Source organism: Haemaphysalis longicornis, unplaced genomic scaffold, assembly GCF_048455015.1.
Source record: "Haemaphysalis longicornis isolate Haplotype H1 unplaced genomic scaffold, Haemaphysalis longicornis Haplotype H1 scaffold_4, whole genome shotgun sequence".
NCBI classification, from domain to species: Eukaryota; Metazoa; Arthropoda; class Arachnida; order Ixodida; family Ixodidae; genus Haemaphysalis; species Haemaphysalis longicornis.
In genome coordinates this window covers 99,180,700-99,208,086 of record NW_027526361.1, presented here as the reverse complement: position 1 = coordinate 99,208,086, position 27,387 = coordinate 99,180,700, and the positions used below count along the sequence as shown (strand labels likewise).

General features: G+C 49.9%; 1 protein-coding gene across 1 annotated transcript in view; it reads left to right on the top strand.

The window, feature by feature from the left end:
• Positions 1 to 27,387, top strand: part of LOC144179156 (methanethiol oxidase-like) — a 56,656-nt gene that overhangs the window by 7,309 nt on the left and 21,960 nt on the right. The window contains exons 2-4 of the mRNA XM_077707400.1: positions 19,242 to 19,447; positions 22,151 to 22,336; positions 25,905 to 26,022. Coding sequence (XP_077563526.1) covers positions 19,242 to 19,447; positions 22,151 to 22,336; positions 25,905 to 26,022 — 510 coding nt within the window. The remainder of the gene's footprint in view (positions 1 to 19,241; positions 19,448 to 22,150; positions 22,337 to 25,904; positions 26,023 to 27,387) is intronic.

Sequence of the window (27,387 nt, the reverse complement as noted above, 5' to 3'; positions counted from 1 at the left end):
AGTCACCCACAGCGCCATCTTGCGTGGCTTGGAAACAATATCCCCTGGAGAGCGCGTGTACAACTACGTGCGTAACTTTCTAACGGCGCGTACAGCGTTCGTTCAAATAGGGGACATTAAATCTGACGTGCTGACTCTCTCTTCCGTAGGGACTCCACAAGGGGCCGTTCTCTCTCCTCTATTATTTAATTTGGCTCTCCTCAACATTCCGAAAGAGCTTAAAAAAGATTCCGCAACTTCATTTTAGCCTATATGCGGATGATATAACGTTATGGGTCACTCCATATAACGTTATGTGATCCAGGGCGAAAAGCTATGACCGCTGTCGTTTCTACAACCGAAAACCTCGTTACATGCGCATCAATTCCCACCATCCACTCTCTTCAGGCGGAGGAAGCGGCCATCTTCCTAGCCATTGCACAAACCTCTGCAAAAATGTAGGACAGTTTCAAGTTGGGCGAGTTGGTACGTGTTCATACTTAATCACAGCGCGAAGGACGGGACAGACAGAAAGAACAACCACTGGACAGGCGCTGTCCAGTGGGATATAGACTCAGCGCCTGTCCAGTGGTTGATCTTTCTGTCTGTCCCGTCCTTCGCGCTGTGATTAAGTATGAACTCTGCAGAAATAATTATCACAGACAACCAACAAGCATGTAGAACCTTCTCCAGCGGTTGCATATCACGACCTGCCAGAACAATTCTACTCCTGCATTCTCCTCGACATCCCGTGAGGATTATTTGGGCTCCAGCCCACTCCGCCGTGTCTGGCAACGAAGCTGCCCATCAGCGTGCCCGAGAGTTGACCCACCGGGCAAGCCAGGAGTTCGGCGAGCAGTGGCAGGTCTTCCCCCTCTTGTCGTTCCACGAAATCATCCAGCATTGCCGCCTGGAACGAACGCTATATCCCCCTGCGCACAAAAGCCTCACTAAAGAACAAGAGCGCCACCTCCGAGGCATCCAAACAAACACTTTTCCCCACCCCACTAGATCCCACATTCTGGCCCCCACCCTGTACTCCTCGCAATGCCGCTTCTGCGAGGCTCCGCGCACCCTCTACCATATCATGTGGGGCTGTGATAAGAACCCCCACCTACCTCCCCCCCCCGTCCTTCCCCCCCCCGTCCTTCCCCTCCCCTGAGCACTGGGAGAGAGTTTTGTCCAGCTCGCACCCTGACGACCAGCTTGGGCTGGTGCAGAGAGCCCAAGAAGCCGGACGGACTCAAGGGGTCCTGGAATGAGGACTCTTCCCCAGGGCGGACTGTTTTTGAGGCACGTTTATTCTTCCTCCTCCTCCCAAGACTCTTACAAAGCCGCTGACTCGCTAGCAAGGATTATCCTTGCTAGCGAGCCATTTCTCCATTATATTCAATGACCGCTGGAAGGTATCATAGGATACTACAGCTTCTAGGCCGGTAAGAATCAGTTCTCAACAGCGGAGCTGTTGTACAGGCCGTAAGTCCGCCATTGCAGAAAAAAATGCCAAGAAAATTCCGAGCACTCATGAGAATGCCCCCCCGGTGACCACCGAGTGTCCCCGGAACGCGCAGTGGCTTTAGCAAAAAAAAGGAAAAGAAAAGAAAAACACTAGCGCTGTCGTTAAGCGCTACCACGCATGTGGAAAAAATGAAACACTCCAGCGCGAATGCAAGGGATGAAAAGACACCCTGCCTGGGAGAGATCACTGCGGCCGCCGCATTCTCTAGAAGCCGCTGTGGATAATTGGAGACATAGCTACGAGTATGCCATTGCTTCCCGAGACGACTTGCAGATCCCGCCACCGCTGTCCCTAGTCGATGACGAAGAGCTTGTGGAAGTCTACAATGCTGATGACTTTGCAACCACCACTCGCCGCGAAGAAGACGACGACGTTTTCGATGCGTATGACGACTACTAGCACCGCAACTATCCAAATAAACAATGATACTGAAACTCAACTATATATATATATATATATATATATATATATATATATATATATATATATATATATATATATATATTGGTCAGCTACAACAGCTGCGCAATTCAAGTATTTCGTGTGAGTTCAAGCTTCCCTGAATTTATTTTCTTCGAGAGATATATTTATCACCTGATATTTATATCATCAGGAGAGCGATCACACGGCGTAGAACTAGGATAAAAAAATGGTGTGCTACAAAGAGTGAATTCAGGCAACACGCAATAGGGGAAGCTGGGAGTTAACGGGAAAGGACATCGTCCTGCATTTAACATGAGTATTCTGTTAATAATGAAGCGCATGACGATGATGGTGATCATGATAGCTGTCTGTCGGTCGGTCTGTCTGTCTCGCATTCTGGTATTGGCATCGGGCCACGCGGGCAAAAAACATGATTGATCGGGCCGGGCCGGCGCGTGTCCCGGCCGAAAGAAATATCTCTAAGCTTGCCATTGAGTGCCGCGCCGGGTGGTACTGAAGGCGTGTCACCGAGTGTGCTACTCCTAGTCGTTTCAACCCTTTGAGAAGCGGATGATGGTTGCGAGCCTGTCATCGTAAAACGCTTATATCGGCCGCTTGCCTTGTTCTAGTGTGCCGCTGTACGACCACCCACGTTGTTTTCCACACAGGTAAATTCCATGTACGCGAGGGAGAAAGGCTACTACAGCGAGTAATTAGCCTTCTCTCGGGGTACTCCTTGCCGCAGCACTTTGTACAAGCTCTTAGCTTGGAACATCGCACTTAATCGACATCTCGGTGATGTCGGCGGCACTGGTCATTAAAAGTATCTGCAAGTGGGACGATCGAAGAAGTGCGCTTGTGGACGAGAAGCGATTGCTGTGACCTCCTTGTGAACTCAATGACCGAAGTGGGTGAGAAAGAGGTGCGTATAACTCCCCAGTCGAAAGGGAAGCGAGTTGAGATGTTCCGAGACAGCTCAAGAGTACGACCTGTCTCTTGGATCCTACTACGCGGGAGACGGCGTTTTGGGTCTCGGCAAATCGTCCTGCATTCGTTGGCGCACGCGTGACTGCTCATGGGAGGTAAGGTTGCTGATTTGTATTCACTCATATTGAGGCAGATGAACAAACAAACATCTGGCAACCAATGCACAAGATGCGTCCCCGAGGATGGATGAGGGCGTGAAAACGAGAACTCATTTACAGCGTCGGAAGGGATTAGGAAGCACTCAACGTATTTATTTCTCTTTTGTCATGCGTAAGTGTACAGGTGACTTAGAAAGAGAAAATTATTTACTCAAACCTATCTTCGGTAAGCTCTCTAGTGTGCGCCTTAATAGCCTTGCCTGTTGACATTGTATGTATGTATGTATGTATGTATGTATGTATGTATGTATGTATGTATGTATGTATGTATGTATGTATGTATGTATGTATGTATGTATGTATGTATGTATGTATGTATGTATGTATGTATGTATGTATGTATGCATGTATGTATGTATGTATGTGTGTATGTATGTATGTATGCACGTATGTACGTACGTATGCATGTACGTAGGTATGTACGTACGTATGAATGTACGTACGTATGTATTCAGAAAGAGAGATATAGAGAGTGAGAGAGAGAGAGAGAGAGTGGATGAGTTGGAGTTGGCTCAAACCTTCGCGATGGTCTGGACTTAGACTAGGCATACCAAAACTATGTATAACCACGGAACACACCTATTTTTATGATGGCATCCTCCACCGCCATCGCCCCATGAATTACGCTGCCCGCGGTTCGAACATGAATTAGAAGGACGCGGGTTGGATTTCCGGCCGCGGCGGCCGCTTTTCTGACGGAGGCGAAAAACAAAAACGCCCGTGCGTTCGAAATTTCGGCGCACGTTAAAGATCCTCAGGTGGTCAAAATTAATCCGCATCCCTCCGCCTTATAGTCTGTGCAGCGTCGGCGCGTTCAACCCTACAATCAATCAATTGAAAATGAATTGTCTAGTAACGTTATCATTCTATCTGTCTCTAGCATTTAAAATTTCGAACGCCATGCTATTTCTTCAGCATTGAAATGTTGCTAATTTCTTCGATTTATCCCAACCTAAAAGCGGTGTTGCTTCATTACATCTGTGCGGATCTGTGTCGGGTATCGTAGCACATATGACACACAGGCACCCACGTCTATTTTTACTTAGGAGCATTACCTTCGAGAAGTTCACTCATCTGAAGAAGTAAATGCAAAGCTTGCAGATAACGGTTTTTTTCTGTGGGTCGTCGATGATTTATTATTTGGAATGGCCTTGCCCGCGGATGAGGCCTACGTCCTGCAGTAGACACAACCAGGTTGCTTCGGCTGCTGGTGACGACGACGACGACGACGATGATGATAATGATGATGGTTATGATGATGATTACGGTGATGACGACGGCAACGACGACGACGATGATGATGGTGGTGGTGGTATGATGACGATGATAATTATGATGATGATTATGATGAAGAAGAAGAAGAAGGAGATGATGATGAAGATGATGAAGATGATGATGATGGTGGTGGTGGTGGTGGTGATGAACAATGATACCAATTTTATCGCGAACATAAAGGAATCAGCCGAGGTATTAAAGAAAACATATGAAGCAGTCACGACTCCCGAACCATTTTCCGGCGATTCCTGTATGACGTCCCAGAGGTGGGCCGATCGCCCACCTCAGCCACCGCCAAGAAACTTTACTGTGCGATTTTGTGAGGCGTCTAGTTTCGTTTAGTGAGTAACTTAAATGCTAACGTGAAGCTAAGGCACCGGAAGCTATGTTTTGAGTGCTTGCCCTTAATACGTCACATCTGTTTACGAAACGTCACTTGAATACGAAATTTGAGTTTCTCAGTGTTTCTTGCGTTTTTTTTTAAATGCCTGGAGCCTAGGGAGTTACAAAAGGCTTGTTCTTTGAAACTGAACAAAGTTGTACGTAATCCTCGTTATCCCTTTAAAAAGACACTGACGTGATTTGTAAACGTTGCGGGATCAATAACGCAAATTGTAGCCCGGAGTCCCTAGGCCATGTTTCGGCCACTCTGGGTGCGTTTACGCGAATTTATTTAGTAGAAAAATCAATTCGAAAATGCTCTCCTTCTCTCTTTATCCTCCTTGCCGATTTCTTGTGACATTTCGTATGACGTCAAAACGAGATGGCTTGGCTTGACTCGCTACTGCTCGGTTCGCCGTCCCTCCGGCAGAATCAATCGGCAGAGCGTTTAGTCCGCCGGCCGCCAACGGGTCGTCGCAATTCGTTCGCTAAGGTGAAGCTAAGCCACGGCACGTCCGTGCCTGCAAGAATGTGCCTTTAGTTTGTTTGTTTGTAGACTGTATCAAGCTCTAAGCCCAAGTCGCTGACTGGTGAGCTAGTAAAAAAATCTAAGTCCGATTGAAGTCGAGAGAAGAGTCAGCAAAGTTAATATAGGTACTAGAGAATTAAAATCAACCGAAACTTTTATCGTACAGCGTAGAACCAGGGTGCATGAAGCACTATATGCGCTGGGTGAACTAGCACAGCATGTCTAGCGACTGCATTCCTTAGACGCAAAAGCATTTGCAGATGTGTGGTCGGGCTGCTGACCGCTGGGTGAACTAGCACAGCGGTCAGCAGCACGGCACCACATGTGCGAGCGCTTTTCCGTCTAAGGAAAGCAGTCGCTAGACATGAGATATTACGGGAATTTGGGGGACGCTTACGGACCGAAAGCTATACAAGAAGTACTCATGCAAGCTGCTGAAAATGCTAGCACTAAATAAAAGTGTAAACTGGCTATACATTACATACTTTATGTTTCCACCGCTGGCATTGCTGGCTAATTAATGGCCGAGCAATTAAGAAAAAAAAAACTTATGCCCGGGTGTTCTGGCCCACTGGGTATATTATTTTGCAAGTCGCAAGTTCAAATCCCCGATAGTCTATATGCCTTTTTGAAATACGTTTATTTGTTTTGGCGCAACGTTTTCTATACTGAATTCACCATTTTGGCGTTGTAAGAGAGAGAGAGAGAGAGAGAGAGAGAGAGAGAGATAAAACGTTTATTTGAGCTTTCTAAAGTGGGAGTGGTTCCCTAGTCCGGGAATCCATCAAGTGAGCAGAGAGCCTTCGCTCTGGATGCCAGGAGCTGCTGGACGTCCAGACGGTCATGTTCATTGCTCCCCGAGCGAGTTCGCAAAACGCGTGCAGACTGACACTGACGCGCTGGCGAGTTCTTGTTGGCGTGGTGTTGCCATGAGCACCGACTGTTTGCGGGCACAGCCCCGAATCAGCCAACCCTTGACCTGGTACGAATACGCCTCTTACGATACAGGTACGAGCCAGGCAAGCTCCAAAGCTGGGGGGAAAGGGGGGCGGGAGCGCATCGCAATTGAGCACCTGCGGTGACGCGATGGGCGTTCATCCACTGCGTACGCTTCGGCTAGGGATCGTTACGATTCCAAACCGTGCTGGTAGGCTTATCTGACGCATTTTACAGCCGACAACATGGCAGAAGCGCGGTATGCCGATTACTGAGATATTGAGAATTCCCATGCAACGATAACGCCGAATTCCAAGCATGTTGTTTCACAGAACTTAAACCGAAACTTGTTTGAATTCTAATCTTAGACATCGTCCAATTACGTACCACCTTGTATTGACGTCACTGCTGTTAGTTGGTGCGGCCGCCGCAAACTGCGCATGGTCGCTTATCTTATTTCGGGCTTTATAAAATGAATACCCCCTTATCGCCCGGATAAGCGATGAGAAGTGTGTTTATTTAGGCCACTTTACGCAGTGAAATCAAAAACAGGAGCTTGCCAAATTCACTTCAGTGTCACTCTGGGCAACAGCGCGAAAAAAGACGTGGACGAAGGGAACAGACAGGACGAGCGCTGAATCACAACTAGTTTATTCACGGGATGCGTGTGGAAAATGTATGTTTGTTCTGTTGTCGGTCTTTTGCCCAGACTGTTACCCAGAATGACGCCATACCAGCTTGCCCAGCTCACCACTCTGTCACTTCAATGTCCCTTTAAGGAACCACAATTTGTTATTTACTATTATTTGGGGTGTGGGGGTCAGGAACACGATACAAGCGGGTATTGGTTTCTTTTTTTGCCTCCAACTTCCCTGTGCACCAGGTAAGTGAGCCACTGGCACCCCCTCGCAAGGTTTCTGCTCCCCGACTACTCGAAACCGACTATAAAGTCGTCTATCGACCTCGCGATGGCCTGAGACTTGCCACATGGAGCGATCGGCAACTAACCCACGGGCTTCAGCAGGCTACCAACATCCCGCAAAACATCTTTTACCAGCAAGCCACGCAACAAGTCCAGGCCACACAAAACCTTACGGTGGCTAGCACCCGTACGCCTTGCCTGCGCGGCCGCCCTTAGCGAGGTTACCAACATTCAACTCGGCACTGCTACATATGCGCTCGCGCCGTACTTGAAGCCTTTCCCTGGCACTGTTCGTGGTGTAATCACTGGCCCGGACCAAGGCACAACTACCCATAGGCTACCGGACATCATCGCCTCGCCACGTCACAGAATCATTCATGCCCGAGTGCTTGGCTCATCTAGGACAGCAGTACTCACCCTCGAAGGGCCACACTTCCCTTTCTACGTCACTTTTTATGGTCTGCAATCCAGATTTCTGACATACCGCCACTCTATACAGTGGTGCGCCGTCTGCGGGGCTGTGGGTCACAGCCGTAACGTATGCCCGAACCCTGGCGTGCGCATCTGACCCCAGTTTCGCGAACGCGATCCGAGCGACAATCACCATAGCGTTCCGAAATGCAAATTGTGTGGCCTAGAGCACCCAACGGCAAGCAAGGAGTGTCGAAAGAAACTCAGGCCTGCTCCACCCCCCTTACGAGTGCGTGAACGACTTGCCAAACTCCCATCCAGCGCACGTATCACCCAACCGCAATCCACCCCTCAATTACAGTCGCCGCCGCTTCGCCGCCTCCACCACCACCACGAGCGAAGCCATGGAGCCATGTTGCTAGCCTGCACCCAACCCCACCAACTGACTTTCCTCCCTTGCCCCCTCTTACGCAGCCCGACCTCGACAGCCAAGCCATGATCGCCGCACTTCGAGAAGAAAATGTCCAGCTCAGACAACTGTTGGCAGCCCAGACAGAACGCACGCCAACCTTGAAAAGCGTTTAGAAGAAGTACTCAGCAAAACCGCACCCACCCCCCAAACTACCCCTCCAGTAACCGCCCCTTCTTCTGCCAACCCTACGCCAGCCCCAAACCCTTTCACATCGCCGAATATCGCTCGCCTTGAAAGCCTCATCAGTGATATCGCCCAAGCTCTCTCGGAACGCATAGCTGCTCTTGAAAGCCATTCAGACCTCCCCGCCTCACCAGAGCCGAAATGCCGCATCCCGAGGAAGCACCAAGCATCATGAGCCAGCTCCACAGCAATGGACGAATCTGACGATGAGCACTTCTCCCCAGAACACCCGCCGCAGTAAGTGCCACGCTCCCTCGCACCTTTCTCTCTGGCAATGGAACTGCAGATCATATCGCAACAAGCAGCATGTACTCAATCAATATGTTCTACCCAACCCTCCCACTCTCATTGCGCTTCAAGAAACGGATACAGAAAACCCCCGCCTGTAAGGATACTCCACATTTGTCTCCGGCTCCGCCTCTAGAACGGCCATATTAGTGCAATCGCACCAGCCTGCCCGAATTCGCACCCTTCCCACTGATTTAGACTATGTGGTCGTGGAACTCCTCCCGGGCACTCGCCAGCTTAAAAGCACTTTTGTTCTGAACATCTACAGTCCTCCCTATCAACTGCTCCCCAAGTTACTCCCACTCGTTTGCATCGTGCGGCAACGCACCAAAGACCATGCGCTGGTAATTGTAGGAGATTTTAATGCCCACCACACCACCTGGGGTTACCCCAGAGAGCAAGAAGGGCACGCAGGTTTACGAAGCCATACGGCAAAACAACCTGCACCTATGCAATGCTCCCGGCACAATCACCCGTATTGGCAACAGCGTATCTCGTGACTCTTCCCCGGACTTGACTATGACTTATAATGTTACAGCCCAATTTGGACATGCCTCCCAGGCACATTAGGGAGTGATCACCACATCATCAGCCTGCAGTTGCCTTACGCAAAAGCTACAAAAGCTCGTCGTGGCACTGCACGCTTAATGGATTCGACACAATTTCGACATGACACTCCTGCCCATCCATTCATGACATCAAAGAATGGTCAGCTGCCATCCTGGACACAGCACGGGAGTGCACAAAGGAAATCCCGCTGACTCCTGACACCCCGGTGGTAGATACCCACCTCGATCATCTTTGGGCTGCCCGCCGTGGTCTAATCAAGCGATGGAAAACTCGAAGGACCAATCGGCGACTCCGCATTCAGATTGCTAAGTTGACCAAGGAGGCTGCGGATTATGTTTAGCATCTTAGCCAGCACGATTGGGCTCAACTTTGTACAAAGCTCCAAGGAACGCTAGGCACACAACGAACTTGGCATCTCCTCAGATACCTAATGGGCAATAACGAAACCAAAACAGCAGTGGCTCACCAACTGCGCCGCCTCATACAAAACTATCCCGGCACAGAACAAGAACTTCTAGAGGAGCTAAAAAAACCATAGGCACGACCAGACGGGGACTCGTCCCTGCCCCATGTTCCTTACACAGGCTCCCCAAACGCTGACCTCGTGCGCCCTGTTCCCTTCCAGAAATAGAGGCAGTCGTGCGGAACCCCACCCGCAATATTACACCGGGTAAAGACCACATCCAGAACAAACACTTGCGCAATCTCGATACAGCCGCCCTTGAAGCTTTATTAGAGTACATCAACAAACAATGGAATGCGGGTACTCTACCACAACTCTGGCGGCACGCGGATATTACTCTTATTCCAAAGCCTAAGAAACCTTTGACTCCAGGAAACCTTAGCCCAATTTCACTGACATCGTGTGCTGGGAAACTGTACGAACATTTAGTGCATAACCGCTTGGTAGCCCACATCGAGGATAATGATCTGTTCCCAATGACCATGTTTGACTTTCGACCCCATCTTTCCACGCAAGATATTTTAATCCAACTTAAGTCGGACATTACTGATCGCCTCACGTCATTCCACAAGCGCTGCATAGTCGCTCTGGACATCAAGGGCGCTTTCGACAACGTTTCACACTCTGTAATACTTGCAGGACTTGCATCTCTCGGATGTGGACAGCGCATGTATGACTTGGTCAATGCCTTCTTTACGGACCGTACTGCGACAATCGGTATTGGATTTCTTCGATCGTCCGCTTTCACGATTCAAGCGAAAGGTACTCCGCATGGCTCGGTCATCTTGCCACTGTTATTCAACATCGCCATGAAGGACCTTCCACCGAAATTGCATCAATTCCCCACATTAAACACGCACTATATGCGGATGACCTTACCGTCTGGACGCCTACTGGCTCCATTGGAGAGCAGCAAGACGCCTTGCAGCAAGCGATTACTGCTACATTTCACTCCTCCAGACACGAGGCCTCCAGTGCGCACCCGAAAAATCGGATTTGCTGACGCTCCACTCCAAGCCTTCTCAGAAATCTGCTCGAGGTATACCTGAACCTCAACTGGCCATTGCAGGGCAGCCAGTTCCCAACTTCCCGCAACTCCGGGTGTTGGTTCTCACAATACCCCAAAACGGCTCTGGACTGCACACAAGTTCCCCTCTACATAAAACCCCGTCACAACTGATCCACCTTCTGCAATGCATCTCCCACCGGCGTCGAGGCCTTAAAGAGCACGATACCCTACAGATAGTGCAAGCTTGGCTTATTAGCCGCATTACCTACGGAACCCCATACCTCGCTCTCGAAACAACAGAAAAGGCTCGACTCAACATCATGATTTGGCAAGCGTACAAAACTGCGCTTGGCCTCCCCACTGCCACTGCAACCAAAAAACTACTTGCTTTGGGAGTCCACAACACGTGGGAAGAGCTGCAAGAAGCCCATCATTCAGCTCAATTACGGCGCCTGAAATTGACTCCCACAGGTCGACAAGTCCTTAAAACATTAGGACACCCCCGATACCCCCGAGGTAACAACAAAAACGCATCCCTCTAGCCCTGCGAGATTTTATCCGAGTGGCCCCAATCCCTCGAAATATGCACGCCAACTACCACATTGGCCGCCGGGCTTCTCGGGCTCGAGCCCTTACTGCGCGGTATACGGGAACGACTCCAGCGCCCTGTACACCGATGCTACCCCCTACCCTGCGCGCGCCGGCCACGTAGCCTGTGTAATTACCCCTACTGGCCAATGCATCAATGCCGCTACTACTATAGACCTTTTTATTTTCTTCGTTCTGGGAGCTTCCATTTCGTCAGTGGGCTGTGCTAGCGGTCCTACAATTGGCGTAGTCAACAGGAAGATGTAACTGCGCATGCGCAACACAGCCCAGACCATGCTCTGATCTTATTAAAGATTAACTTATGAAAAGCTTTATAGCAACCTCAATCGATGTCGCTGAAGAAATAGCCATTGCCCTGGCCGCCACTTCCCGCCCTGAACCAGTTATTATCCTCACCGATTTACAGACAGCCTGCCCAAACTACCGGATTGGCAGCATTTCATTATCAGCCCTACTCATCCTCCAAAACTACTCGACAACCCCTGATATCTGCATCGTCTGGGCTCCTGCACACGCCGCCATCCCTGGCAATGAAGCGGCTCACGCCGCGGCTCGCGATTTGATACACCGAGCCATTGCCGATGGTGGCCAATGTCTACCCCCTCAAGATAAACTCCACCCACTGAGCGGCTACACAGAGATTCTCTCTCATTACAAGCAAACTCGCCGCAGCCTCCCACCACCACACTGACGCCTCTCCAGACAGGAAGCTAGAACTTGGCGGCGTCTCCAGACCTACCCACATCCCACCCGCCTCCACCTCATCTTCCCCACCCAACAACCTTCCCTCTGCGCTTACTGTCCCCAGCCTGGCACCTTCTACCACATCATATGAGAGTGCCAACGAACTCCAGACTTGCCACCCCCCACCCCCCTTTCCAACCCCACCTTCGAGCAGTGGAGGGCTTTTCTGGCCAGCCCGTACCCGGATTTAAGTTGGTGACCCGGGCACGGACGGCCAACCGAAGTCAAGGCATCCCGGAATAGGGACGCCTTCCACGGGGTGAGGCCCACACATCAGCCTCTGCTGGAGAAATAAAAATATTTTAATCTCTCTCTCTCTCTCTCTTTTCTTTAGTGCATCTCGGTTGACCGAGAAGAGAAGGAGACCTGAACATTAAACCCACCTGTGAAGCGCAGCAAAATTAATACTAGTATTTCTTTAATCCGCTCAAGGGTGCGCACTCCAGCACCGCACACTCACAGGATGAGAGAAATAGGTATGCTAGAGAAAGAAAGGAACGAATATTTCGTTTACAATCCATCGGATTTATTAGTATCCCTGCTTTCTGATCGCAAAGGTTGCTGGGGAAGTTTCTAGTTGCTCATAAACCTTACTTGCTCGTGTGAGGTCACATTTCTTCGAAAGCTGGTATCCCGCCCAAACTCTGCGGTATTTAGATTCCATTACTGTCTACGGTCTTTCCGTAACACCGTTCTCCTGAACGGCTTTTCTCCCCTGTTTGCACTGTTGATAACTTACGCTTGTTTTTCTTTCTGTTTCTTTCTGTATTTCTTGGCATCCGCTTTGCCAAGGCGATGGTGATTTACAACAAAGAAAGGGGCTCCGCCTGCCACGAAAAAGCCCTTTGTATTCCGAGGGCTATTGTGAGCTTCGCCAGTTTTACTGTGCCTAAGCTGTCCCTTAGAGGTGATGTCCTTTTTCCTTCTTCTTCGTGCTGACCTTACCAGCCCATTAAAGACTTTGCTCTTACCGTTTCGCCGACAAGTCTACACGGCAAACGTTAATGCCGGAATGACGGAACCAACCTCACGTATGTTAACGACCCAGGGAAGAAAAGAAAGGAACGGTACGCCTTGAATAGTACCGCCAAGTGTGGTTGACCGATTAACGGTTCGGAAAACAGAACGGAAATAAAACTTGCCGTTTTGCTCGAGGCGGGCCACGCACGAGAACAAATGTAATACAGCTAAATGGTGTCGCCGAAAAGAGAAATCGTCAGTAATGGGTTTTTTATGTTGCTTCGAATCGCTTCGACTACATCGACTTACACGTCAGCCTTTTTTTTTCTATTTTATTCTGCAGCTCCCATTCCGGTGTCTTGCCAAGGCATGTTGCTGGTATCGCGGTTGGGTACCACGGCGTATACTCTTGCCAGCCAGGTTTAATTTACTAGTCAAGAAGGGTTAAGGGACGTTTATTAAGAAAAGCCCCCTACCCAGCTAGGCGGAGTTCTTTGGCCTACCCCAACAATTGTTATCTCCGATTCGAAAACGGCCATTCGAAATTTCGCCCGGGGGATTATTTCCCCGCAGGCTCTCAAAATTCTCCTTCAAAATCCTCCCACTTCCCATGCGGAGTTGGTTTGGACTCCTGCCCATGCGAGGCTGGAAGGAAACGAAGCGGCTAACCTTGCAGCTCGAGAGCTAACCCACCGAGCTGCGCCAGGTCGCACCCCTTCCCATGGAGCCCAATCAACCCGCGACAGCCTTCTGACTTTCCAGGAAATTACCTGCCACTACCGCCTCTCTCGCCGGCGCTACCCTCCACCCCATTGGTCACTCTCTATCACCGAGGAACGGTACTGGCGCTTTCTCCAAACCAACACCCTCCCCTGTCGCGCCAAACTGCATGCAATTTATCCATCTGTATTTCCCCCTCCCCAACGTCCCGACTGTGAAGCCCACGAAACAGTTGCTCATATAATTTGGAAATGCCCTCTCATCTCTTGTGTGGAGCACTGGGAGACAGCGTTAGGCAGCTCGGGTCCGCGGGTCCAGCAAGGACTCGCTGAACGAGCAGCCCAGGTCACCGGCGCCCTCCAAGCGCTGGTCACCATTCGTCGTTGACCCAACGGCTCCAGAATAAAGTTTTTTCTCTCTCTCTCTGAGCCCTGTCGATCCGTTGCGAGGTGGTATTCCTTGTGCGTAATGTATACAGGGTCCAGTCAGTTTCGTACATCACTACCCTTCGGGAGGCCTTCCGCACATGGTGGCGTTTTACATTTCCTCTAAAAATGCTGTCCCTATCGGCAGTGAAATCACACTCAAGTGAGGTGACACTACGGACCTCAGTGTATCCCATTACGGTTTTAGGGGGCCTGCTAATTGCGAACGTTGCCACGGAGATTTTGTGGCGACCAGTCCAGCGTACATAGCTTCAATACTGTGGCACTTTATCATGCTCCGCTGGCTTTCGACCCTTGGGCGGGATACGCTGTATCGACGTAGAACATGCTGTGGAATGTGCTGTGAGGCCGACAGACTTCAAACAGGTTGCAGATTTTCCGAGCTATTTGAGTGTAGTGGGCTAAGCGGGCGATGTGCGTGCTGTCAACGCCGTTACAATGGTTTAATTGCTGCATGGGTCCATTCTGTAACTAAAGTACTGACAGAGAGCAGAAACAGGGGTTAGCAATCTCCCATTAGCATTAGAGTAGCACTGGCCCACGATCTGTATTTTTTTTAATTCCTTACCTTTTCGTGGCCCCACGGACATAAAAGCACCAAGAACTCTACCTTTTCGAGTCTTGAACGCTAGTTTTTGGGCTCTGTTGCTAGCTAGCAGCGATTGCGCTGCACCTTAGTCCACCTTTCGTAAATCGATGCTCGCAAATTCTGAGATTGAGTTTTTCTCCACAAAGACCTCTGTCGCCAAGTGGCGGTCGCACCACTCAGTGCAATCTAGTGGCAGCCGATGTTAGGGCTAGGGACGTTTGATGAAAAATGACCGCATCATGACTTATTTTAGCCGGATCAAACTCAATTTCCTCTCAGGAACGTCTCGAACCCTTTAGAAGATGATCGCCGATGAATAAACCTACGTGTACCTGCGATTTCTAAAAATCCCCAGGGGCCCGTGGACACTGCCCTGTCTTTGGAGTTTTCATCAGTGGCAGGGCCCTATAGAGTCAGAGGCAGGGGGAATCGATGTAAGTTATATGATGTCCTGTGCCTGTATCATGTCGATATCATGTGAGCTTCCTGTTACGCCTCAGCGCTGGAGTCAGTCAGGTGTTAGGAGAACACCCCATTCTAAACACCACATGAAGTCTCTCAATGGTGAAGGCTTGGGCGAGTTGGCGCATAATTACAAAGAGTTGAACAGCGCAACACAGGCGAAACACATACACCGCTCGTAGTAGTCGCTTTCTCCATGTGTTTGGTCTTTGTTACGCTGTTCCCCTCTTTGTAAGTCTCTCAAGTGATCAGGTGTAGGAATGAAGAGGTCAATGTGCCGTTGTTACAAGAAGGGGGAGGAGGGGGGGGGTACAAGTGACAGTAAAAGATCGGCCATGATGTCGACCACGTGGTCTTCCAAAATGTTTGCTCCATGGCATACCGATAACAAGTACTTATAGATACCTACAGATATTTTATGCCTTCAGCCTGTGGCCCGCGGTTCATAGCTGCATCAGGCATTATAGCATGCAGTCGTGTACCGAGGAAGTACTTCACGAAACACGAGCAGGGCAAGCCTCTTTTTGAAGTATGCTTTGCAAACACTGCACCGAAAGCACAGAGGAAAATGGAAATACTGAAGGGAATGCGAGCCCCTCGCGATTCCGCGGTTGTCTAAGGTGTGGTCGACGGACCAGTGTTGTGCTTTCTTCCTATAAAAAGGAACAATCAAAGATTAACTGCTAATTAATACCTCTAAAGGTGGTCGGGTGGCCTGGCATGCATGCCATAACCTCGCCCAGAACACTAGCAGTACTAGTTAACGTTATTCAATAATGGCTACCCCAAACTCTGCGCGTTCTGCACTCTCCAACGAATTTCTGCGATAATCGGCTGCTGCATGTAATTTGACACTTTGTGTTTCATTTTATTCCTAAAATACTTACGTTAGACCGGAGCTTCATGGCAAAAAAAAGCCGATTGGTGCTGCAGCCCATGGAGAGGTATTCTAATTTCGACAATATTCGAGAAACATAACACCTGCTGCACAAGGATATCAGAACACGGACTGGAATGGCTTCCCAAATATGTTGTTGTTGTGATATGTATTTATTTATCCCATATACACTCAGTGCCTTGACCTTTGTCATCGCCGCAGTGGGAGATGGGGGAAGGAAGTTGGAGGATGGGGGGAGGCAGTGAGTGTCCCGACTAAATGTGGTCCTGTACGGCGGCTTCCCGAACGTACACGAGAAGAGAGTCGAGGGCCAACTTCCTGTGTTCTGTAGACCCTTCGGGATGGGTCCACTCCCGCAGCGTTTGTGGCCTGACTTGAGGAGGAATGAGCGCATGTGCGCGGTTTCTCTGGTCCTTCAAGGCAGGGCAGCTCCATAGCAGACGGTTAAGTTCAGCGACTTGTTGGCTGTCGGGTGATCTGTAAAGACGATCGGGATGGTTCAGGAAGAAGATGCAGACCAAGGGGGGGGCGAAAAGTGCAACAATGTAGTATATCCAGTGTTCGTCCACAGCTTTTGCTGAACGCACAATGGGTTTGAACGAATTTTCATGAGCATTTTTAAAATCGGATATTTATTCATTCATTTTGTCAAGCTTTGACCTAATCCCTTCTAATGCGTCTCTCTATCGTTCTGTCCAATACGCCTTTCGTCATAACGCTGGTTTTCTTGGTTTTTTTTTTAGATCTTACTTCTTCGGGCAGTTTCTTTCTTTCTATTATAAAGCAGTACTGGGCCGTCGATAAGTAATTTGCGCCTTCTGTCGAAGGTGTCGAAAGAACGAGTGCGCAGACTAAAGAGGGTCTTGTGGCCGGTGTGTTCACTTCAGGGAACGGAAAGCCACCGGCAGTCGCGTAGCATGCTTCTCCCGTGCCGACGTCACCAGCACGCACGTGAGGAAAACGACCGTCCCGGTGTGTTTGCAGCTACCACGCGGTCCCCATCGAGAGAGAGAGAGAGAGAGAGAGAGAGAGAGAGAGAGAGAGAGAGAGAGAGAGAGAGAGAGAGAGAGAGAGAGAGAGAACAACTTTATTAAGATTCCTGCCGTAACCCCTACCCCCCATCCATCTTCGGATGGAGTCTTGGGTCGACGAGGCCGGACGTCGGATGGAGTCTTGGGTCGACGAGGCCGGACGCTCCCGGTGGGCTTCGACGTACTCGGGTTCCCCTATGCCTCCTGCCCGTCCGGTCGCTGCCTGCACATACTGCACGTCTTTGTAAATCCCTCCCTGCCTCCCTGCCTCGCCGGCGGGAAGCCGCGAAAAGCGCCTTGTGTCCAGCAGAAGCGTCCCTCTCCTCCGCGTCATCGCATAAAAAGCCGGGTCGCTCCCCATCGATGAGGGTAGGGGAGAGGAAAACTTGCGATAATTGGCCGACGGAAGCGTTGGGTGACTGAACCCGATAGCATTGCAGACGGGCGTCGTAATGTCAATACGCCGATCGTAACACTAGTCAACCCGGGGTAAGGCAGGGCCACCGTTCGTCCTCCTAATCTATACCACGAGATCACCTCGCTGTAACTGATCATGGTGTCCTTGCCGGGGCGATCCACTTCGTCGGCGAGCGTCGTTCCCGTGGCACGGCCGGCTAATCCTCACGCCACGGCGTTGGCCGTCTCGTTGTAGTTGGCGAGCCCCAGCGACCTCGCCACCCCTTCGCCCGCATGTGCGAGGACCACTTAATTACCACACCGTCGTTGTCGCTGTTGGTTTCGGCCTTGCGTATAATACCCGCAGCCGCACGGCACACACGGTTCTCCGCAAAATTGCGCGCTGCCGTTCGCGAATCATACAGCACCGTCTTTGTTCTTGGGTCCGCGATGGCGAGTGCCACCGCCACTTCCTCGGCTTGGTTCGGCGACTTGGTCTTAACGCTTGCCGCCCAACTACGACTTTAGCATTGTCTAGGTAATAAGTCGTTTGCCCTAAGCTGATACAAGCGCTCGGGTAAGGTGGCGTTTCCGTCGGGTTTTCTGGCAACCGGCTTAATTGCCTTGGCCGACTTCGACTTATTGGCGTCTTATTCGTAAGCGGGAACTTAATCGCGAACTTATGCGTACGGGCAAATGGGCCCTGGTCTCGCCGGTCTTGGCTTCGACCACGCTGACGCCGAAGACGCCGTTGATGTTTTGTAGCTGGCCGCGTCCACGAATACCGCCCCTTCGTCATTTGAGTGAAGTGCTAACAGCGCTTTAGCCCGTGCTTCTCTTCTTTCCTGGTTGTACGTTGGGTTCATGTTCCGTAGGATCGGGCTTACGGCGATGCGTTCGCTCGTCTCCCGCGGTATCTGCTCCCCTGTCTGCAGATCTTCTCTGACGCTGACGCCTAGTTGTCGTAGTATTGCTCTGCCAGTCTTGGTTTCCGATAGTCTTGTGAACTGCGCCGTCTACTGGGCTTCCGCTATTTCTTCCAGGCTGTTGTGGAGTCAGAGGGCTTCGAGTATCGTGTTCCAAGTGTTGTGCGTAAATGCACGCGCGCGGGATAATACTTCGACACGGCTAAAGACACCCTCACAAGAACATTTCGTCATTCCCCTGGTCACTAACCAGAAACAAACATCAGCTGCATATAACCTTACCTTTAGTGTCTACCTTCCTCTGCGTTCGCATCGATGCCCTGTGGATGCATGACGTTTCTCATTTCGATTTCACACCCGCCGCGACGAATGTGACTGAAGCTCAAGGACGCCGGGGCGATTGCCGGCCACGGTGGCCGCTTTGTTTGTTGTTGTTGTAATATGTATATAATAAACTTAAGCGTAGAAATTACTCAATATGTAATATTAAATTAAACCTAAATCCGTGCCATGACCTTGGTCGTTTCCGGATCGGGAGATAAGAGAGTGCAGTTGAGGGTGGGAGGTGGCGGGAAATGTGCCTCGACTAAATGTGGTCCTCTATGCCGGCTTTCCGAATGTAGCGCAGAAGAGAGACGAGGGCCGTCTTCCGGTGCTATTAAACGTTTTTGGCCTGACTTGATGTGGCAGTAGAGAATCAGTCTATGTAAGCTGGTCCTGCAAGGCAGGGAACTTTCATACGTGGTTGAGGTTAGCGGCTTGTCGGCTGTCAGGTGATTTATGCGCTTTACATATGCAGATGGAGGCGGAAAGCTTAAACTCCCCTGTGTCAAGAGCAAAAATTAATCCGAAGCCCTCTACTACGGCACGCCTCATAGCCCAAGTGCAGCTTCGGAGCGTTAAACCACTAAAATCAGAAATTTCGCTTACACGTGCACGCCGTGTGCTTGTGCAGGACGTTCGAGCAAAAATGGCGGCAATCGCGTGGACTTCGAGCGCAGCCTGTGCCCGGATTCGGTGGGCTTCCGTACACCGCTGGAGGCCATGGCCGAGGGCGGCCACGAGAAGATGCTCTGGCTGCCCTGCTCGGTGCCTCAGCGGGACCGGCCGGACTACTTGGCCACCGTGTGCGTCGACCAGGACTCGCCGGACTACTGCAAGGTGCCGGTCTTCATGTGCATTGCCACTGAGCTGAATCCCAGTCGTTTTAGGCATAGAATGGCTTTAACAATGCTCGACCCACCTTCAGATCTTAGTGCGTGCGCACGTGGACACTCTTAGCACAAATTTCAGCAATAACACGCACTTGTCGGTGCTCTAGGACAGAACCAGACCCCCGCAGGTTATAGAGTCACCATAATATGTCAGCATTTTATGCTGTTAGGAAGTCTAGAACACGAAATAATTCATTTGATATCATTATTTGCCTCAAATGGAATCACAAAGCGCAAAAATACAGGCCGTTGGTTGATGCATCGGCAGGCTCATCTTCTTCAGAATATAAACATGTCGTGAACCGTTCCACTCTGTGAAGGTAAATGACCAGCGCACAGCGAACGCGCTCAGAATGACACCGGGAGACAAAACCGGAGACAAAACAAAGCTGCTCGGCGCAGTCGCTGGTGTAGGCGCAAACGCGCAGTAGACTTGGATGCAGCCAGCGTCTCCTTGCATCATTTTCGGGTGGTATGCGCCCTCACTCTTTTCCCCATTTCCGCGCCCCTCCCCTTGGAGCGAACCAAGGATTACATGCTTTCACTGCGCAGCCGCATGAGATGTTGGCGTGACCTTGGCTGAGCTTGAAGATCAGGTTGGCGCTACGCGGATCGAGCTGTTTTATGCGTCTGACCATGGTCTAAAAAGCTTCGGTTAAAAGAAGGGCCGAAATCCGTACCTACCATAGGTCAGCAGAGCAGAAGAAATTCGCTCGAGCTGAGTCCCTGTTTTTAGTGCACGCATTCACCTATAGCGTAGTAAACTGAACTTTGTTCTTCGTTTTTATGAAGCCTGTTTTCAGCTATAAAGTACAAAAATACTCACTGGGCTGTTTTCACTAGAACAAAGTAAACCCACCACATCTAGGTTTTTAAAAAATTGCGAAAGGAGGTGAAATAACTTTTAAAGAAAGAGGCTGCCTCGTACAGTGTGAGCTGGAGCGGCAGCAATTAGTGCGTTCGGATGGTTTCGGCCGCCTGGATCCGGTCAAGTCCACCAGGCTGATGTTAACTGCGGAAGAGAGAAAGAGAATACATTAATTGAGCGTCTAAAATGGGCTCGTGTGACCCGTTGGGAGTGGTTCCTTATTCACTGGAGCCCATATTACGTCATGGCCGCCTGCGCCCGGTCGACCGGCGCTAGCTGGGTCGCCAGTGAGGAGCTGGAAATCAAACTCTTCCATTGCTCTCTAAAAGAGGGGTGGGGCGATGAAGAAGGGGTGGATTTTCTGAGCTGAAGTCTCACTCCCCATTTATGTGGTGGAGTGATCCTGTTTTTTTTTTTACAAAATTTTCAGTCGGCGGAGTATTGCTCCAGGAACATGAGGTGTATGGGGGAAGGATCCAGAATGAATTACGCTAAAGACTGTCTGTTCGTCTTTAGAGAGGCTGGAAAGAGGTGGAGAGAGCATCTGTCCTTCTATCCGATAGTGCTGCGGGATTTTCCTAAAAAAAGTGACGAGCGGGCAGTACTCCACGTCTTCCTCCGCAGCCTGGGAAGCAACCGCGTTCTGCGTGCTGAGCCACGCGAGCAGTCATGGCAGTGGCAAGCACTGAGTCACAAACAGCGCAGGAACAGGACGATAGGAAGAGCGCCGGGTTTGTGTGATCTTCCAATCGTCCTGTTCCTGCGCTGTTTGTGACTCAGTTATGTACCAAGTGGCAAGCACGTTTGCCGCCATTGACAGCTGGGCACTTTACGCACAATTCGGCGGTTTCCGTCGGGCTACCTTGCGTCACCCCTGAGCGACTGTTTTATACTTGCCCGTGAGGTCTCATTCAGTCGTTCTAAATATTCCTCGGTGAAAGGTGCGGGTTCTGGAATTTAAATCATACCAGCGGTATCATACACTCTCAATCGCTGCATGTTCGATCCCAGCTGCTATAGGCTGCTCTTTGGGTGGAGGCTAAAAGCCACCGGGGGAATATTCACATACGGATGCTCATGTCTTCGCCACGGTAAGCGCTTACAATATGCACTTTCAATAACCTGCACAAGACTCGGAAAAATCTTAATTTTATTTTTATTTATTGTACCATTAAGAGCCATGAAGAGAAAATACAACTTCGTTTAATTTGAAAGAACTAGGATTCGGTATCTCACTCAGCTCCATTACAGCCACAAAAAATGTTTTTTAACGAAAAAATAGCAAGAAGTATTTAAAAACGTTCAAATTTCGCGCCACAGTGACGTGTTACGAGCAAGAATGACGTCATACGGGCCAACAATAAAACATAATTTTTAGTGCGTTAAGTGCACGTTAGCATTCAAGTTATGAGGTCAAATGGAACTAGAGGCCCCATTACAGACGTCCAGTCATGTGTCGTCTCGACAGGTCAATTAGGCGGCCGCCGATCGCACAAGGTTCCGTGACGTCATAGAAAAGTTGCGGGAAATTGGCTAAGGGGTCGCGACTGCTTCACACGTTTTCTTTCATATCTCCGTTATTTGTTCAAAGATTGCGGTGATATTGGTATCATTGTTATCGGGACTAAGCAGTCTTTCTAATAAACCCAACTTGTATTTTGTCTTCATGGCTCCTTTAAAGCTGGTGGCACAAACAGTCTGCAACCACATCTATCAAGCCAGTATACGATCCTTGCTATATGCAGTCAATATGTCGTCGTTCGTTGTTTCATGGACTGGCAGGTTGTCCACCGGCTTCCGATGCCGTACTGCGGCGACGGCCTGCACCACATGAACTGGAACACGTGCAGCAGCTGCTACGGAAACCCGAGCAAACGGCGAGACAAGCTCGTGCTGCCCTGCCTCGACAGCGACCGCGTCTACGTCGTCGACCTGGGACCCAACCCGAGGGAGCCGTGTCTCTACAAGGTATCAATTAGTTCGATATATACGGCATGAACTATGATTGCCGCACGATGCTGGAAAGTATAAGCAGAGTGGAGGACTCAGGTATAAGGCTTCGACTTGCACAAAGCTGCCAGGCTGCCGCGAACGTTTAGCTGCGCAGCTTGCTGAAACGTGGTGAGCACGCGATGTCTGCCGTGGGTCCTGGCTCTCCTGCCTTGTCAGCGTTGGCTATTGCGAATGATCAGTTAGGTGTCTTAAAGTGAGTGAGTGAGTGAGTGAGTGAGTGAGTGAGTGAGTGAGTGAGTGAGTGAGTGAGTGAGTGAGTGAGTGAGTGAGTGAGTGAGTGAGTGAGTGAGTGAGTGAGTGAGTGAGTGAGTGAGTGAGTGAGTGAGTGAGTGAGTGAGTGAGTGAGTGAGTGAGTGAGTGAGTGAGTGAGTGAGTGAGTGAGTGAGTGAGTGAGTGAGTGAGTGAGTGAGTGAGTGAGTGAGTGAGTGAGTGAGTGAGTGAGTGAGTGAGTGAGTGAGTGAGTGAGTGAGTGATTTATTGATACACAAAGTGGAAAAGAAGTGGACTGGGGATATTCTGAACTCATTTGGAGTTCACCAGCATATATAACCCAGTCCGGGGGAAGGGGAGAGGGGAATGAAAGGGGATAGGTGAGAACCTCGGGACAGCACAGCAGTTTGAGATAGGTGGCGAGGCAGTGGAAGTGGTAAGCGAATATATCTACTTAGGCCAAGTTGTGACCCCAGATCCCAACCATCAGGCAGAGATAATTAGAAGGATCAGAATGGGGTGGGGTGCATATGGCAGACATTCTCAGATAATGAATAGCAGCCTACCATTGTCGCTGAAGAAGAAAGTGTATGACAGCTTCGTCTTACCGGTACTCACCTACGGGGCAGAAACTTGGAGGCTCACTAAGAGGGTTCAACTTAAATTAAGAACGACTCAGCGGGCAATGGAGCGGAAAATGATAGGTGTAACATTAAGGGACAAGAAGAGAGCGGAGTGGGTCAGGGAGCAAACTGGTGTTAAAGACATATTAGTAGAAATTAAGAAGAAATGGACGTGGGCAGGGCATGTAATGCGAAGGCAAGATAACCGCTGGTCATTAAGGGTAATAGAGTGGATCCCTAGAGAAGGCAAGCGTTGCAGGGGGCGGCAGAAAGTTAGATGGGCAGATGAGATCAAGAAGTTTGCGGGGATAAATTGGTCACAGTTGGCACAGGACCGAGGTAATTGGAGAATAATGGGAGAGGCTTTTGCCCTGCAGTGGGCGTAGATAGGCTGGTGATGATGATGATGATGATTATTATTATTATTATTATTATTATTATTATTATTATTATTATTATTATTATTATTATTATTATGATGATGAGAACAAATGTAGATAGAGAAAGAGGGAGAGAGAGAAAGAAAGAGATAAGGAGTGCGTAAGGCTGGCCGGCAGGCATTCGGCTACAGCCGTTGTGTGAGGTTCGTCTCCTCGAGGGAGGCCAGCAGAAGTCGGAATGCTTCCCGCCGGATGGAGTTGGGGCCCATCGGGAAAATTAGGTCCATCAGGGTGTCGCTAGGCAACCCGAGACGCTGGAGTGCGGCCCGAAGCTCTGCTCGCGGGGCATCGTGCTGGCGGCAGGAGCAGAGCAGGTTCTCCAGGATCTCCGGTTCTGGGCTGTGCGACACTGCCGATAAACGATTTCACTCTTTTGTTCGCGTCCGGAAGCACTGCGAAAGCTACAGTTATGGCCATCCCTGAGTGGCACTCCGTGAGTTTCTCGTCCCAGCCGACGCGCCTTCCGTTTCTTCTTTGCTTTTATGGCAATTTGAAAAGTGGCTATCGAACGCGTTTATTGCTGCAACTAAAACTAAACCGGCCATATAATTGCTACACCGCTGCAATGACATTATTATAGCGCTCGAAGAGCGTCAGAGACGGGAAAGAGAGAAAAATATTTGGAGCATAGAATAGTAATTTTTGGCCTAGGTATTTTGTGGCCACCTAATCTAAGCACTGGGTGTGAGGACTGACTGTGTATGTTCCGAAAGCATTCAGGATATTTAAAAAAGTCGAAAAAGGTGTTGCATGATCCCTTTAATCAATTACAAATACCAGAAGTTAAGTTGTACAGAAAGCTTTCGCGGACACATTAACGCGCATTGAGTTTAACAGCGGAGCCGTAAGTTCGCAGTTGCAGGAAGAGAGAGAGAGAAACAACATCTTTATTGCCTGCGAGAGGTTACCTACTGTCGCCGGCCTCCTGGGGGGGGAGGCAGCGTGTTCGGCCGCTGGCGTTCAAGGGCCGCCAGAGCAAGCTGAACGGCCTCCCGCTGTAGGTTGCAGTCTGTGCTGGCCACCGCACTGGCAAGGCGTGGTGGCAGCGTGTCCATGAGTGGGTCTGTCTCAGTTGCACGAAAAAATTCCAAGAAAATGCCTAGCTCTCGTGAGCGCGTGCCCCGCGGCGACCGCCGAGCGTTCCCGGCACGCGCAAAGCCTTAGCAAAAAAAAAAATCTGGCGAAAACCCCGAGTAGCGAAAAAATGGCGAGCGCTCGTGAGCGCGGTGACAGCCGAGTCCCCGGCTCGCGCAATGGCTTTGGCAAACTGAACGTCATTTTTTGTTATTTTCTATCTTCTTTTATTTCTTCCCTTTCCTCATATTCCTTATGCCTGTCATCTATCGGGCCTTTTCTTGCCTCCCTCCCCTCTTCCCCCGCCGAGTAGCATGTCGGTGTCTAAATTCCGGGGAACATCTCGGCTTTCTCTTCTAATAAAGAGCCTTCTCTCTCTCTATCCCAGTGCCCGCGGGCAGAATCATTTGGCCCCCAGCACGTCGTCAGAACCCTCCTTCCTCAACTCTCACTTCCTTTCTGAAGACCAACACGCCAGTTTTGTCTTCAAATGAGGTTATAGAGGGGAGAAAAAAACAGAGAATTGATCGTTTCCAGTTGGCATTGTCCCCCACCTTCACGCTCAGCCAGATTATTGTCAATTTTTGTCAACTAATATTGTCGATTCGCTGAACTCTTTGCATACAAAGCGTGTCGGCTTCTTGTAACTCGGCTTTCCACCTCAAAAGGTTGCCGACCCCTGGGGTAAAGTAATCAAGTCGGCGCACTCAGCGCTTGTTTGTGCCTCCCTGCAGTCTTTAATCTTATTCGCGCCGGGTTGACACAATTTCCGTTTGTATCCAACTCCGGCAGTTGCCGAGATTGGTCCTGATTGATTGATTCTGGGGTTTAACGCGCCGACGCAACGCAGGCGATGAGGCGGGCCGTAGTGGAGGGCTCCGGATTAATTTTGACCACCTGGGGATCTTTATCGTGCGCTGAAATCTCGTACACACGGGCGTTTTTGCTTTTCGCCTCCATCAGAAAAGCGGCCGCCGCGGCCCGGAATCGAACCCGCGACCTCGTGCTCAGCAGCGCAACGCCTTAGCCACTGAGCCACCGCGGCGGGTGAGATTGGTCCTAAATTGATCCAGAGGCCACCAGTATACGGCGCATCTGATAGTGCAGCTTCAGCGAGTGAAATACCTATTTGAATTTGGGGCAATAGCACTTCATGCCACTATGCCCTCTACGCAGGTGATCGAGGCGGACGAGGTGCACAGAGAAGGGCTGTCGGCTCCTCACACGCCCCACTGCTTGGCCAGCGGGGAAGTAATGATCAGCACCATGGGAGACGAGAACGAGAACGCCAAAGGTGATCCCCAGAAAGCCCCCCCCCCCCCCCCCCCTCTACACCCTGTTCCCTTTATATGCACCAGCCATGTTTTTCCAAACTTCGCAAAGAAGAAAAAAACCATTTTGGCCGCGCTGGGACAGTTTCAAATGGGTTGCCTTAAAAATGCGCAAATACGAATCTGGGGAAGGAGGCTGCATCCGGGTGGTATATATTACTTTTATTGATCTATAAACGAAACTCTGAAGCAACCCGCACGTGTCTACCGGACAAGCAGAAAATTCTGTTACAAACTTCTTAATAAGGCATTCTGCACAAGACAGTAATGTTCCATCTATTATATACGGCATGCGTGTACCCTGCTGGACAGCGACGAGAAATGGCGTTGTTCTGCCGTTAGCGAGGAACGTACCATTCGTTATAACCTGTGATAACATGTGGTAATAACTAGAGCGCAGATACACTTCGCTTAATAAAAAAAATCAACTTCAGCATTGAGTTATGCCAGCCGTAAAGACTGACCTACCAATTACAGGCAACAAACCCCGTTAAATTTTAGAAACCCGTCATGCATCGCTCCCTCAACCTACATATTACTCCACCTGCTGCCAGTAAGCTCGCTCATCGGCTTTGCTTTCGCACAAATAACGCCGACTGGTACCCATTGATGGCAACCTACATTTCGCCATCCAAATATAGGCCCCATCTGTAATATATGTAGTGACTTCATAACATTATGTGCTTAAAACAGTTCGAAGACTGCGCTATCATTCCCTGTATACGGGAGCATGGCGGCGATCATTCATGTGCTTCTGCTGTAGCCAAATTTAACCCATTAACAGATACATGATTCCTTAGGCATTAGTGTAAAAATTGAAATGTTCTTAGGTGTTACAATTCCGCGTGCATTTTTGGTCAAAACTATTTTTAGGTTTCAGGTATAGAATTTTTTTCCTGTTATTCATGCACCATTGTCAAGCCGCTGAGATATTGAACAGTTTAATTGAACAGTTTATTGATGTCAAGCAAATTAATAACTATAAAGCACAGAGAATCACGCCAAGATGCTACTTCCGTCCACATGTCGCAATATGAAACTTGACGATGTTTCGAGGGCAACCTCACATTCGGTACCTCTTACCGTTGCCCATGCAAATCATGCCCTTCTTAGGTCGTCATGTGTGTATTTTATTTGCAACGTGAGAAAGGCAGAATCACGGTGGTCTGAGTATAGCGGTACTGGTATTAGGGTTTGTTTTTTTTTTCTGTTTGGACGGCCTCGTGGTCTGTGCAGTACGCCGACACGTATGCTTTATGACACGTAATACTACGCGTGTACTGCTCTTGGTCGGTAGATGCACAGCTATAGCAAGTATCTACTTGAGC